Source organism: Pelophylax lessonae, assembly GCF_965119305.1.
Source record: "Pelophylax lessonae genome assembly, chromosome: 3".
NCBI classification, from domain to species: Eukaryota; Metazoa; Chordata; class Amphibia; order Anura; family Ranidae; genus Pelophylax; species Pelophylax lessonae.
In genome coordinates this window covers 477671048-477684033 of record NC_138770.1, presented here as the reverse complement: position 1 = coordinate 477684033, position 12986 = coordinate 477671048, and the positions used below count along the sequence as shown (strand labels likewise).

Genomic DNA, 12986 nt, shown 5'->3' with positions numbered 1-12986 from the left:
CAACAATCACATAGAAAAACATTTAAAAAAAACGTTCAAAAAAACGTGTAAAAAATACCAATGAAAATCATTGGAAAAAATGTGAATACATACATACATCCCCAACACATTAACCATGCGGACACATGTAATCCACCTAAAAGGAGAATAAAACCATAATGTAAAGTATACCCAAAAAATTTGTTTGTGGAAATGTGCCCATACAGAAATGTATGTAGATAACGGAACACTAGCATGATCATAAATATGGATCTTGTAAAAAATACTGCAAAAATACATGGCATAGAGCAATGTGAAAAAGAGGAAAAAGGAACAGGGAAGGGGGGGGAGAGGAAGAGGTGGAAGAAAAAGAGGGGAGCTGCCACAACACATGACTGGATATGTTATCAACTCTAAACAGGTACCTGGATCGCAAAATGGTGGGGGAAAAGCGAGATGTGCCACCCCATCAGAATGGACACTCACCAGACAAACGATCAGTATTAGCTTGTATATGACAGATAGAATCTTCACCTATGGACCAATGTGCAGCCGCAGCTTGGCTCCTGAAAGGACTCTATATCTCCAACGGCAATCAGCTCACGCCCAACCAATCATGTAAGTGAAAGCATATAACGGGGACACATAGTGTAATTCTGTGCACTTTATTGTAAAACAATATACATCCAGTCCCCCCTTCCCATCAGAATGCTGCTCACAAACAGAAGAAATTCAGGCGTTGCAAATGCATAGAAGAGTGTAAAACAGTGAATCCACCGCTGTCCACATGCTCCGACCGCTCGGTACCTAGCAAGCCGGAACTGGCAGCGTGGCGTCTTTCATTACTATGGCGACCGCGTACTCCCGTTCTGACGCGTTTCGTCATCACGGACTTCAACTGAGGGCCCTCAGTTGAAGTCTGTGATGATGAAACGCGTTAGAGCGTGAGTACGCGGTCGCCATAGTAACTAAAGACGCCACGCTGCCAGTTCCGGCTTGCTAGGTACCGAGCGGTCGGCGCGTGAGGACAGCGGTGGATTTACTGTTTTACACTCTTCTATGCATTTGCAACGCCTGAATTTCTTCTATGTTTTGTGAGTAGCATTTTGATGGGAAGGGGGGACTGGATGTATATTGTTTTACAATAAAGTGCACGGAATTACATTATGTGTCCCCGTTATATGCTTTCACTTACATGTTTGGTTGGGCGTGAGCTGATTGCCGTTGGAGATATAGAGTCCTTTCAGGAGCCAAGCTGCGGCTGCACATTGGTCCATAGGTGAAGATTGTATCTGTCATATACAAGCTAATACTGATTGTTTGTCTGGTGAGTGTCCATTCTGACGGGGTGGCACATCTTGATGGTGGAGGCACACTGAATGCATTGATAGCTGCATATCTATCTCACCAATATTTGATATCTGCACCTAGAATTGGACTTTTTTGCGTTTATCATTTGGGGGTGTGTTTACTCTTTCCAAGTGATTGCATACGGTTCTCTGTGGACATTATTATCTATTTTATCATATATTAATCACTGATAATTTGAAAATGTTATGATTATTGGTTATGTGTTAGCGCTGCTAGTGTTACAGATTTATTTATTCATTAGTGGATCTGTCACACCTTTTATTTATTCATTTGTGATTTATAGCAGCAGCTATAAATCTAGCTTATATGGTTTTCGTTTTATATTTTTAATTATTTTTAATATACAGCGCTGGGTGAGTGGGATTTGGATTACTAACTTTCTTAGTGACCTCCTTGCTCCTTGTTTATATTTTATTGTCTTCATTGCAGGCCCACAGAACACTGTATGCCCTCGCAAACATGGAGAGACGGTACTTTAGTAAGAAAAAGACACTGTTAGCACTGAGCAAGTTGGCTGCTTTGGCATCTGATTTGCATGAAGATATATTACAAGATAAAATTGAAGGTACTTGTCAACCTCTTTTTCTTAGCATTAGTTTTTATTGTATGTTGACACAATATAGAGATTTCAAATATTTGAATGTTTTTCAGTTGAATATTTGTAGTATGTATTGATGAATCATGAGAATCTGTGTTTTTGAAATTTTTGATTAACTTGAATATTTGCATTTTGTGATCCTCAGAAATGTAATCAATTTAGGCTCTTAAAGCGGAGTTCCGGCCTCGGAAATGATTTTTCAATCAAAAGACCCCTGGGACAGTCAGGGCTAGTACATTTCATAATGGATAGTGTGACGAGACCAATCTCGCCACATTGCATTGGAGGAGCCTGGTTGCCCGCCTGCTGCCTTTGGACTATGGACCAGACTTTAAAAGACTTATTTTCCCTACAGAAAGGCTTATTCGTGCCTTTTCTGTCGGGGTGTTCGGTAGATTTTATCTACCGAACAAACTAACGATTACATGACCACCTGGAAGCTAAACCTAATTATATCTTCCATTGTCTCCAGGATAGAGGTCGCTGTGAAAACTAGTTCTAGCTGCAGAGAGAGAGAGGGGGAGGGAGGATTGTTTCCATCAGCCCCCTCCTCAGGAATGTCTACTGATTTAAACTGAGTGCTTTTGTCTAGAGAGGGGGATGGTTTCCAGCAGCCCCCTCCTCAGGAATGTCTTCTGTGAGTCTGTAATTTGATACATGTCTGCCTGTGTCACAGTCTTCCATTTGGTCCCCTAGGGGGAGTGTCCACCAGGTAGGAGACCTGCATAAATACAGGGGCAGGGAGCCCTCAATAAATATACCACTGCTTGACCTTCCACACGGAGCTTTGTCTCGTTCTTGGGGGGATTCACTGTATGCTGTTGGAGACCGATTGCTAGGAATGTAAGCTGATGTATGCTTCTCCTGTTCGTCTGCTAGCAGCTATTCGTGAGGTTCCAGGTTGGAGTGCTATATTGTATCCAGTTCGGGAGTTGGATGTTCTGCAGTAGCTGTGCCTGCTCTCTCAGAAAGGGGCATATCGCCTAGACGGATTTTAACCCCTTGTCTGCTGAAACGGTCCGTTACATTTGGTGGCAAGCGGCGTGATCATTCCTACAGCCAGAAGGACAGCTACAGGAGACACCATTGCTCTGGATTTTACAATTGAGGGCAACGCATGTCCCAGTACAGTGACCCTGACAGCACCAGCATGGAACCAGCAGTGGAGTTCGATGAGGGTGCCATGGATGACCGAGATGCAGTCCGTAAAGGCATCTGGTACCAGGCACTGGGCATTGTGGAGTACCAGCAGGGTGAGAGACTCCCCAAGGAAGACCAGCGGTTGCAGAAGCGAGTAGCCCTGCGGATGCCCTTCCTGGGGGAGCAGCCCCGGGAGGAATGGGTAAAAGAATTGGAGCTCCAGGTATGGCAGGAGATGTGGCTGGAGGATGCCTACCAGGCGCTGTGGTGGTGTGTTGCACAGTACCTGCCCTGGACAGCCGAGCATGACAAGCCAGAGGGAGAGGAGTTTGATGGTCCTGGCTTGTTATGGGAGTCTTTTTCAGAGCTTGAATTTGGGAGCCCTACACAAGCCCGGTTCAGTGATCTCTTGGAGTGGAGGGAGAGCAGGTATGACTGGGACGACGCTCACGAAATTGAGCAAGACCTGGTCCACCTGGTGACCCGGGAGATGGAGCTAGAACAGGGCTACCAGCAGCTGTTCCAATACTATGAGAAGGCTCAGCAGGAGAGCAGCAGGACAAACCCAGAGCCAGACCCATTCAGAGGGGACGAGATGGTAAAGTTTTACTGGGAAGAACTCCAGGTGGCCGGTAGAGATGGGACCGAGGTCTCTCCACCGGTCCTGCAGGGAATTGGGAGCCCAGTCTCCATTCCCCAGCGGCAGTGTGATGTGCCGGGAATTGGGAGCCCAGTCTCCATTCCCCAGCGGGAGATACAGCAGGGAATTGGGAGCCCAGTCTCCATTCCCCAGCGGCAGAGTATCCTACAGGGAATAGAGAGCCCAGTCTCCTTTCCCCAGCAACAGGACACTGTATTGGGAGCAGAGACAGTCGGTCTCCCTCCCCAGGGGCTGGAAGTATATTTGGGAGAGGAGCTTGTTACCCCCTCTCCCCATTGGCAGAGTGATATCCAGGGAATTGGGAGCGCAGTCTCCATCCCTCAGCGGCAGATTGAGTTACAGGGGGCAGACACAGTTGGTCCTGTCCCCCAGCAGCAGATTGAGCTATTGGGAATTGGGAGCCCAGTCTCCATCCCACAGCAGCAGCTTAACATACCAGGGGGAGACAGTAAGCTCCCCAACAGTGCAGATGGGACCGTGGTCTCTGCACTCACAGCACAGGGGGTAGGGACAGTCGGTCCTGACCCCCAGCAACAGGGCTGTTTAGCCAAAGGGGAGACAGTCGGTCTCCCCCTCCAACAACCCGTCTCCAACCAGGCTACTTCTGTGGTAGCGCTGGCACCAGGGCAGAGTACCGCTGGTCTCTGCCCACTCAGCAACCCACCAAGGCAGTCTGCCAGTCTCCCACGCAGCCAAGGTGAGGCACCTGGACATGGACAAATTTCTCTTCTACCCAGGTGTAGTAACCAGTTCTTTTGGGTAGACTGTACTGCTGTTTCTGTATTGTGGGTGGGCCGTACTGTTTTTTCTGCTTTATGGGTGGGCTGCTGGACTAACAAGGGCACTGACCGGCAGGAGGTCAGGTACCCTGTTAGTCTTTTTGGAAAGGGGGAGAGATGTGACGAGACCAATCTCGCCACATTGCATTGGAGGAGCCTGGTTGCCCGCCTGCTGCCTTTGGACTATGGACCAGACTTTAAAAGACTTATTTTCCCTACAGAAAGGCTTATTCGTGCCTTTTCTGTCGGGGTGTTCGGTAGATTTTATCTACCGAACAAACTAACGATTACATGACCACCTGGAAGCTAAACCTAATTATATCTTCCATTGTCTCCAGGATAGAGGTCGCTGTGAAAACTAGTTCTAGCTGCAGAGAGAGAGAGGGGGAGGGAGGATTGTTTCCATCAGCCCCCTCCTCAGGAATGTCTACTGATTTAAACTGAGTGCTTTTGTCTAGAGAGGGGGATGGTTTCCAGCAGCCCCCTCCTCAGGAATGTCTTCTGTGAGTCTGTAATTTGATACATGTCTGCCTGTGTCACAGTCTTCCATTTGGTCCCCTAGGGGGAGTGTCCACCAGGTAGGAGACCTGCATAAATACAGGGGCAGGGAGCCCTCAATAAATATACCACTGCTTGACCTTCCACACGGAGCTTTGTCTCGTTCTTGGGGGGATTCACTGTATGCTGTTGGAGACTGATTGCTAGGAATGTAAGCTGATGTATGCTTCTCCTGTTCGTCTGCTAGCAGCTATTCGTGAGGTTCCAGGTTGGAGTGCTATATTGTATCCAGTTCGGGAGTTGGATGTTCTGCAGTAGCTGTGCCTGCTCTCTCAGAAAGGGGCATATCGCCTAGACGGATTTTAACCCCTTGTCTGCTGAAACGGTCCGTTACAGATAGCCTCTGAACTGTCCCAGGTTGCACTTTTAGAAGAAATACTTAACCTTGAAAATGTCTTTTCCAGCGCTGCCATCTCGGGTGTGGGCAGCTGAAGCCAGCGCGTCCTTTTCGGCGTCCTCTTCCGTGTCCTCTTCGGTCCCACAATGCCCTGCATCGGCCCCGCTCGTCACTTCCGGGGCAGGCGCATCATCCCTGCACAGCTTCTGGGCATGCCCAGAAGCTGTTTAGCAGGGAATGACACGCCTGCACCGGAACTGACGAGTGGGGCCGGTGCAGGCGTATTGATTCCTGGGTGCGATGACGTTCAGCTCCCAGGAATCAATGCAAGCAGGAAGTGACCACGCGGGCCGCGGCCTCAGAGGGAGGAAGTAGAAGAAAGGTAAGTATATTTCTCTTACGTCCTCCGACAGTCGCCGCCTCTTCATATTCGTCACATATGGGGTATTAGACTTTGCTCCGAAGGAGTAGCTAGGCAACAGAATATGTTAACATTAAAGCTTTTAACATATCCCACCCTCAAGGGGTGGTCCCCTCAGTCAATACCCTCCTACTTCGTGCAACCATATCTCAGTTTTAATGTCTAGCTTGTCAGGAGTGGCTGGCTCTCTCTGTGCTGGGGCTTTCTGCCCCAGACTCTTTCTTCTTTTTAAGATTTTGTTTGAGTTTTTCTCTCTACCTTTACTTAGCTGTTATTTTTGTCAGCGTTAGTTAGTTCTTCTGATGAAGAGGATCATGCGGACTGGGTCTCGGGCTGATCCCCCTGGTCGCAGGTCATGGGTCAGTGGCTTCCCAGTCTGCCGTCGAGCGTTCAGCCAGGTAACGCTCCTGGCACAGTGAACGACCCATCCCTGTTCGGTGCAGGGATGCTTGGTGAGGTGGCTACCTCACTGGACGCTGTGCGGTTTCTTAACCCCCATTTTGTGCGTCTTGAATGCGACTCTCCCTGCCTCATGTGCAGCGGCTTGTTCGCCTGTGCGGGTCCCCCACGCCATGTGAGGTAAGTGTATTTATGTGGGGACCTGTCTGTCTGGGGGGGTGTCAGTCTGGGACTGTGTAACCTGCCTCTATTCACACTGCTTGTCTCCCTATCTCTCGGCTGCATGCTGTGGGCTGCAAGGGGGGGGGGGGGGAGCTGTGTGACACTGTGTGTGTCAGCCTGGTCAATGTGTGAAGCTGTGTGCTGTGGGGCATGTTTTTTTGGCATGTTTGGGCATACACAGCGATCGCTGCGGCGATCTGACATGTATTCTGATACTGGAATGTAATGTGTGTTTTAATGCACTGTGGAGCGGCGGTTTCGGCGCCAAACGGCGCCATTTTGCCTACACTCGCTCCGGCCGCATGTTTTACATGCATGGCGGCCATTTTCTTGTAGCCTCCATAGGCTTACATAGAGCGCCCTGGCAGCATCACTTCCTCTTTCCAGGAACACCGATCGAGGCAGCAGCAGCGGCGAGGGTCTCCTCAGGTTTTATCCTTCTGTTCTTGCTATCCATTGCCTGTGTGCAGTTTGCATATTCCCTGTGGGGGTCTCATTGTGCTTGAGTGTGGTGCGGTGGGCTGCGCTTGCCGCGCTTGCTTAAAAGGGGCAGTTAACCCTTTGTTGTCTGGCATTACAGGGGCAATGGATTCTCAGGAGGGCAAATTTCCTACAGCCTTGGTGGAAAGCCAGGGGACCGCTGTTTCCCCCCCAGGGGGGGATTTAGCCACTATTGTGGCTGGCCTTGCTGCTCAGGTGCAGATGCTGGTGGCTGCTCAATCTACTAAAAGGCCCAGAGTTGCTCTTTCCTCTGATTCTGAGGGTGAAGGTGATGGGGCTGTTATGGCGGGGGCCTCCTTATCGGGGTCCCGCTCCTCCCTGGATCTTGTGGGGTCCGAGGTGGAGGCTGAAGTTGAAGGGGTTGATAATTCTCCCCCTGGCTCGCCTGAAGAGCTTGCAATCATGGATGAGTTGATTGCTTCCGTAAAGCAAACGCTGCGTTTGCAGGACGAAGTGTGTCCCCCCCGCCGCCTTGGCGGCTTATGGGATGCAGAGAAAACGCAGGACGCCGCAGGTTTTTCCCTGCAATGATGATTTTCAGCGCGCTGTTAAGGAACAATGGCGCAATCTGCGCAAACCTTTTGCGGTACCAAGTAGATTCAAGCTGCGTTATCCTTTTTCGCCTTCCACTGATGAAAGGTGGTGTGTGCCTCCCCCAGTGGATCACGCAATTGCGGTTTTGAACAAAGCCACTGCGATTCCTGCAGAGGATTCCCCTGTGTTCCGTGATGCCACGGATAGGAGACTGGAGTCTCTTGCCCGTCATACTTATTCTGTTACGGGTTCTATGCTTAAGGCTCTGTTTGCTTCTCTCATGGCGGCCCAGGCGATCGCAAGTTGGACGCAGATGCTTAGGCACGTCTTAGTGGCCGACTCGGCCTCGCCGGCGACCCTGGATATGGTGGATCAAATCCACCAGGGTGTCATGTATCTGTGTGATGCGGACCTGGACCTGGTTCCGTTGGCTGCACGTGTGCACAGCGTGGCGGTGTTGTCTCGCCGCCTGGTTTGGTTAAAATGTTGGTCGGTGGACCAGTCTTCACGTAAGACCTTGGCCAATCTACCTTATGATGGGTCTCGCCTTTTTGGGGAGTCCCTGGATGTGTTGATTAAGGGGATCACCGGGGGTAAGAGCACTCTCTTGCACCATTTCCCCAAGGCTAAGGGAGCTTCTGGGAAGAAGCATGCTAATTTTCGGCCCCCTCAGGGTTCCTTTCGGCCGCACTACAATGGCAAGCCGTTCAAAGGTCAGGGCTCTCAGAAGAAGCCCTGGTCTGGTAAACAGAAATCCGGCCAATCCGGATCTGCAGCCCATAACAGTTCGGCCTGAAGGGGCGCCCTCACCCAGTTTTGGGGTGGGGGGACGCTTGCTCGGTTTTCTTCGGCCCTGGTTGGCCTGTGTGCGGGACAGATGGGTTCAGGAAATCGTTCGATCTGGTTACAAGATCGAGTTTCTCTCTCGGCCGGAGAGCAGATTTTTTCCCTCAAATCTTCAACTGTCTCCAGAGCGTTTGCGGGACCTGCACCTGGCGGTGCGGGACCTGAGGGCTCAGGGAGTGGTGGTTCCGGTGCCTCATCGGGACAGATTTCACGGGTTTTATTCCAATCTGTTCACCGTGCCCAGGAAGGAGGGCAAGGTTCGTCCAATTCTGGACTTGAAGGCTCTAAACCGCTCTGTGCGGGTTCGCAAGTTCCGCATGGAATCCCTGCGGTCGGTGGTGGCTGCCCTGGTTCCGTGGGAATTCATGGCCTCCATCGATTTGAAGGATGCGTATCTTCACATCCCCATTTTCGAGGGTCACCAGAGGTACCTTCGATTTGCCATTGCGGAGGATCATTACCAGTTCGTGGCGTTGCCTTTTGGTCTCGCCTCGGCTCCGCGGGTCTTCACCAAGGTGCTTGCACCGGTTCTGGCATTATTGAGGGCCCAGGGCATTTCTGTCCTGGGGTATCTGGACGACATTCTGGTTCGCTCTGCGACCAGCCAGGGTCTGGAGAAGGACCTGTCTGTCACGATGCAAACTCTGCAGGAGTTTGGTTGGACGATAAATTTTCCAAAATCGACTGTCCGTCGGTTCGTCTTCCCTACCTGGGAATGATTCTGGACTCGGTGCAGGCGAAGGTCTTCCTGCCGGAAGACAAACTCAGGACTCTCCAGGAGGAAGTCAGGTCCCTCAGGGACGTTCCGCACTCGTCTCTGCGGACGTGCATGAGATGTCTGGGATTGATGGTCTCGGCCTTCGAGGCGATTCCCTTCGCCCAGTTTCACACGCGGGGTCTCCAGGCGGAGATCCTGTCCAGGTGGGACGGGCGACCTCAATCTCTGGATCTTCAAATCTCGTTGAGTCATCGCACCAGAAGGAACCTTCTGTGGTGGCTCCAGTCCCCGTTGGTGTCCGGGGGCAAGTCGTTTCGTCCTGTCTCGTGGACGGTGATCACCACGGATGCCAGCCTGTCGGGCTGGGGTGGAGTTCTGGGCGTTCTGTCCGCCCAGGGGACTTGGTCGGTGGGGGAGTCTTCCCTTCCGATCAACATTCTGGAATTGCGTGCGATAAGTCTCTGTCTTCATCGCTGGTCGGACCGGCTGCAGGGCTGCCCGGTTCGGGTGCAGACGGACAATGCCACGGCGGTGGCCTACATCAACCACCAAGGGGGCACCAGGAGTGCCCGAGCGGCTCGAGAAGTGGCCGACATTCTGTCCTGGGCCGAGACTCATGTCCCGGCGATAACGGCGGTTCACATTCCGGGGGTGGAGAACTGGCAGGCGGACTATCTGAGTCGCCAGACCCTGGATCAGGGGGAATGGTCTCTCCACCCGGCTGTCTTCCAGATGTTGTGCGCGAAGTGGGGTCTTCCAGATGTGGACCTGTTCGCGTCTCGTCTCAACAACAAGGTGAGAAGGTTCGTGGCAAGGACGCGCGACCCTCGGGCAGACGCGTCGGACGCGTTAGTGGCCCCGTGGCATCAGTACAGGCTGATGTACGCGTTTCCACCGATTCAGTTGCTGTCCAGGTTCCTTCGCAGGTTACACTCGGAACGCAGCACGGTGATTCTTGTGGCACCGGACTGGCCTCGCCGGTCCTGGTACGCAGACCTCGTGAATCTGGCGGTCGACGCCCCGTGGCGTCTGCCTCTTCGAGACGATCTACTGTCTCAAGGACCGATTTACCATCCTGCTTTACAGTCGCTGGCTTTGACGGCCTGGCTGTTGAGACCGAGGTCCTGAAGGAGAAGGGTCTCTCTCCAGAGGTCGTTCATACTTTGATCAACGCGAGGAAGTCTTCCTCGGGGAAGGTTTATTACCGTACTTGGAAGGCCTATTTTGCCTGGTGTGAGTCCAGGGGGTTTTCACCCCGCACGTACTCGGTTTCCCGTGTGCTGTCTTTCCTTCAAACGGGTGTTGATCAGCGTTTGGCGCTGGCTACGATAAAGGGTCAGGTGTCTGCGCTGGCCGTTCTGTTTCAACGTCCCGTGGCTTCCAACTCCTTAGTTGGCACTTTTGTTCAGGGTGTGCGGCATCTGGTTCCTCCTAGGAGGGATCCTCTGCCCCCTTGGGACTTGAATCTCATTCTGTCTGTGTTGCAACGTGCTCCTTTTGAACAGATCAGGGAGATCTCGTTGTCTATGTTGTCCAAAAAGGTCGCCTTTTTGGTGGCGATCACTTCGGCTCGCAGAGTGTCGGAGCTGGCGGCTTTGTCCTGCAAGTCTCCGTACCTGGTTATTCATTTGGATAAGGTGGTCTTGCGACCTAATCCTTCTTTTCTTCCGAAACGAGTTTCGGAATTCCATCTTAATGAGGATATTGTCTTGCCTTCGCTGTGCGCGAAGCCTAAACATCCAAAGGAGGTGAGATTGCATTCTCTGGATGTTGTTCGGGCGATAAGGGTTTACCTTAAATCGACTGAGTCTTTTCGAAAGACAGACTCCTTGTTTGTTCTTCCAGAGGGTCCTCGGAAGGGCATGGCGGCTTCGGCCTCTACCATCGCCAAATGGATCAGGCAGACCATTGAACAGGCCTATGCTTTGCAGGGGAAGGTTCCTCCTGTACCTGTGAAGGCGCACTCTACTAGATCTTTGAGTACGTCTTGGGCCTGTCGTCATGGGGCTTCTGTAGCCCAGGTGTGTAAGGCGGCGACTTGGTCGACCGTGCACACTTTCACAAAATTCTACAAAGTAGATGTTCAGGCATCGGCGGATGCTTCCTTTGGCCGCAAGGTTCTTAGTGCGGCTGTTCCCTAGGGTCCCTTGTTGGGGACTCCTGGCTGTTGGGATAAGTTTTGTATCCCCTGGTTTTTTTGTCTTTTCCTGGGTTGTTGCTCCTGTTGAGCACTTGTTTTTTGCTGTTGCCCAGCTGGTTTCCTTCCTTTGGTAAGGTTCCTTTCTTTGATGCGGAGACTGCGTTGCCTTTTCGGCGCGGATGCGTTTCCCACCCCTCATGTTTGCACTGCTTTGGGACGTCCCCATATGTGACGAATATGAAGAGGCGGCGACTGTCGGAGGACGTAAGAGAAAACGGAATTTTTGTAAAATCTTACCTGTAAAATTCCTTTCTCTGAGTCCTCCGACAGTCGCCGCCCCCACCCCTCTTTTGGGGTTTGGTTGTATACTCTACTGCTATTCCACTAAAACTGAGATATGGTTGCAGGAAGTAGGAGGGTATTGACTGAGGGGACCACCCCTTGAGGGTGGGATATGTTAAAAGCTTTAATGTTAACATATTCTGTTGCCTAGCTACTCCTTCGGAGCAAAGTCTAATACCCCATATGTGACGAATATGAAGAGGCGGCGACTGTCGGAGGACTCAGAGAAAGGAATTTTACAGGTAAGATTTTACAAAAATTCCGTTTTTCTTCAATAACAAGGTAAGTAAAGAAAAAAAATCGTCATTATCCATTTCTTTTTCAGGTGAATGTTAGCAAGTGGATGGCCCAAAGTCAGTATTGAGGCCGGAACTCCGCTTTAAGCAACTGCGAATAGGAAAAGTTTGTTTCTTTACAGATGAATCTGCCTTCATATACGTAGGTCTATAAAGTATATATACTTGGTTAGCATACTTGTCCTCTGATACCTAAGGTTCCGTTCCTAAAGGAGAGTGGATATCACTATTCACTCTCCAACAGACACAACATTTAGTCCACACTACGCCTGTATTTTATGATCTTTGGATAATTCATAAAATATAGGCTGTGCTGTGGAGCCTTTGGTGTACTATAGTGACAAATATGTTGCAGAGCAGGAATTTTGACTATTCCTGTGATCACCAATACAAAAAAAAGGGTATCCAAGAGGCACTGGGACTTTTGATATGAGTTAAACCACTTTCAGACCGGAAGGATTTGCCCCCTTAATGACCAGGCCACTTTTTTCAACTTGGCACTGCGTGATTTTAACTGACGATTGCACGGTCATGTAATGCTGTACCCAAACAAAATTTACGTCTTTTTTTTCCCCACAAATAGAGCTTTCTTTTGTTTGTATTTGATCAACTCTGTGCTTTTTATTTTTTTGCCACATTAATAAAAAAAGAGCGAAAATTTTAAGAAAAAAATAATAATTTTGTACTTTTTCTTTTAAAAAATATCCAATATACTCAATTGCTGTCATATATTTAGGCCAAAATGTATTTAGCTACATGTCTTTGACAAAAAAATCTCAATAAGTGTATTTTTATTGGTTTGCGCAAAAGTTATAGCGTCTACAAATGGTGTAAATACTGGAATTTGCGCAGCTTTTACTTTCTAACTGCCTATCTCATTTGTTGAAGTGCTAACATGGCAGAGCAGTACAAATCCCCATAACCTGCCCCCCCCCCCCAAATTACCACTTTTTGGAAAGTAGACATCCTAAGGAATGTCCTGAGAGGCATGTTGAGCCCATTGAATATTAAATTTTTTTGTCACAGGTGTTTGAAAAAAGACTAAAAAAAAAAAAAATTGTCATTGAAATGATATACAGTATTGCTCACGCATGCCATGGGTATATTCTGCTGCTTCTCCTGAGTACAGGGATACCACATGTGT

At 50.0% G+C, this 12986-nt stretch overlaps 1 protein-coding gene across 2 annotated transcripts in view; it reads left to right on the top strand.

The window, feature by feature from the left end:
* Window positions 1–12986, top strand: part of NUP133 (nucleoporin 133) — an 899557-nt gene that overhangs the window by 768750 nt on the left and 117821 nt on the right. For both annotated transcript variants that reach the window (XM_082249111.1, XM_082249110.1), the window contains exon 20: window positions 1780–1915. In XM_082249111.1, the coding sequence (XP_082105237.1) occupies window positions 1780–1915 (136 nt within the window). The remainder of the gene's footprint in view (window positions 1–1779; window positions 1916–12986) is intronic.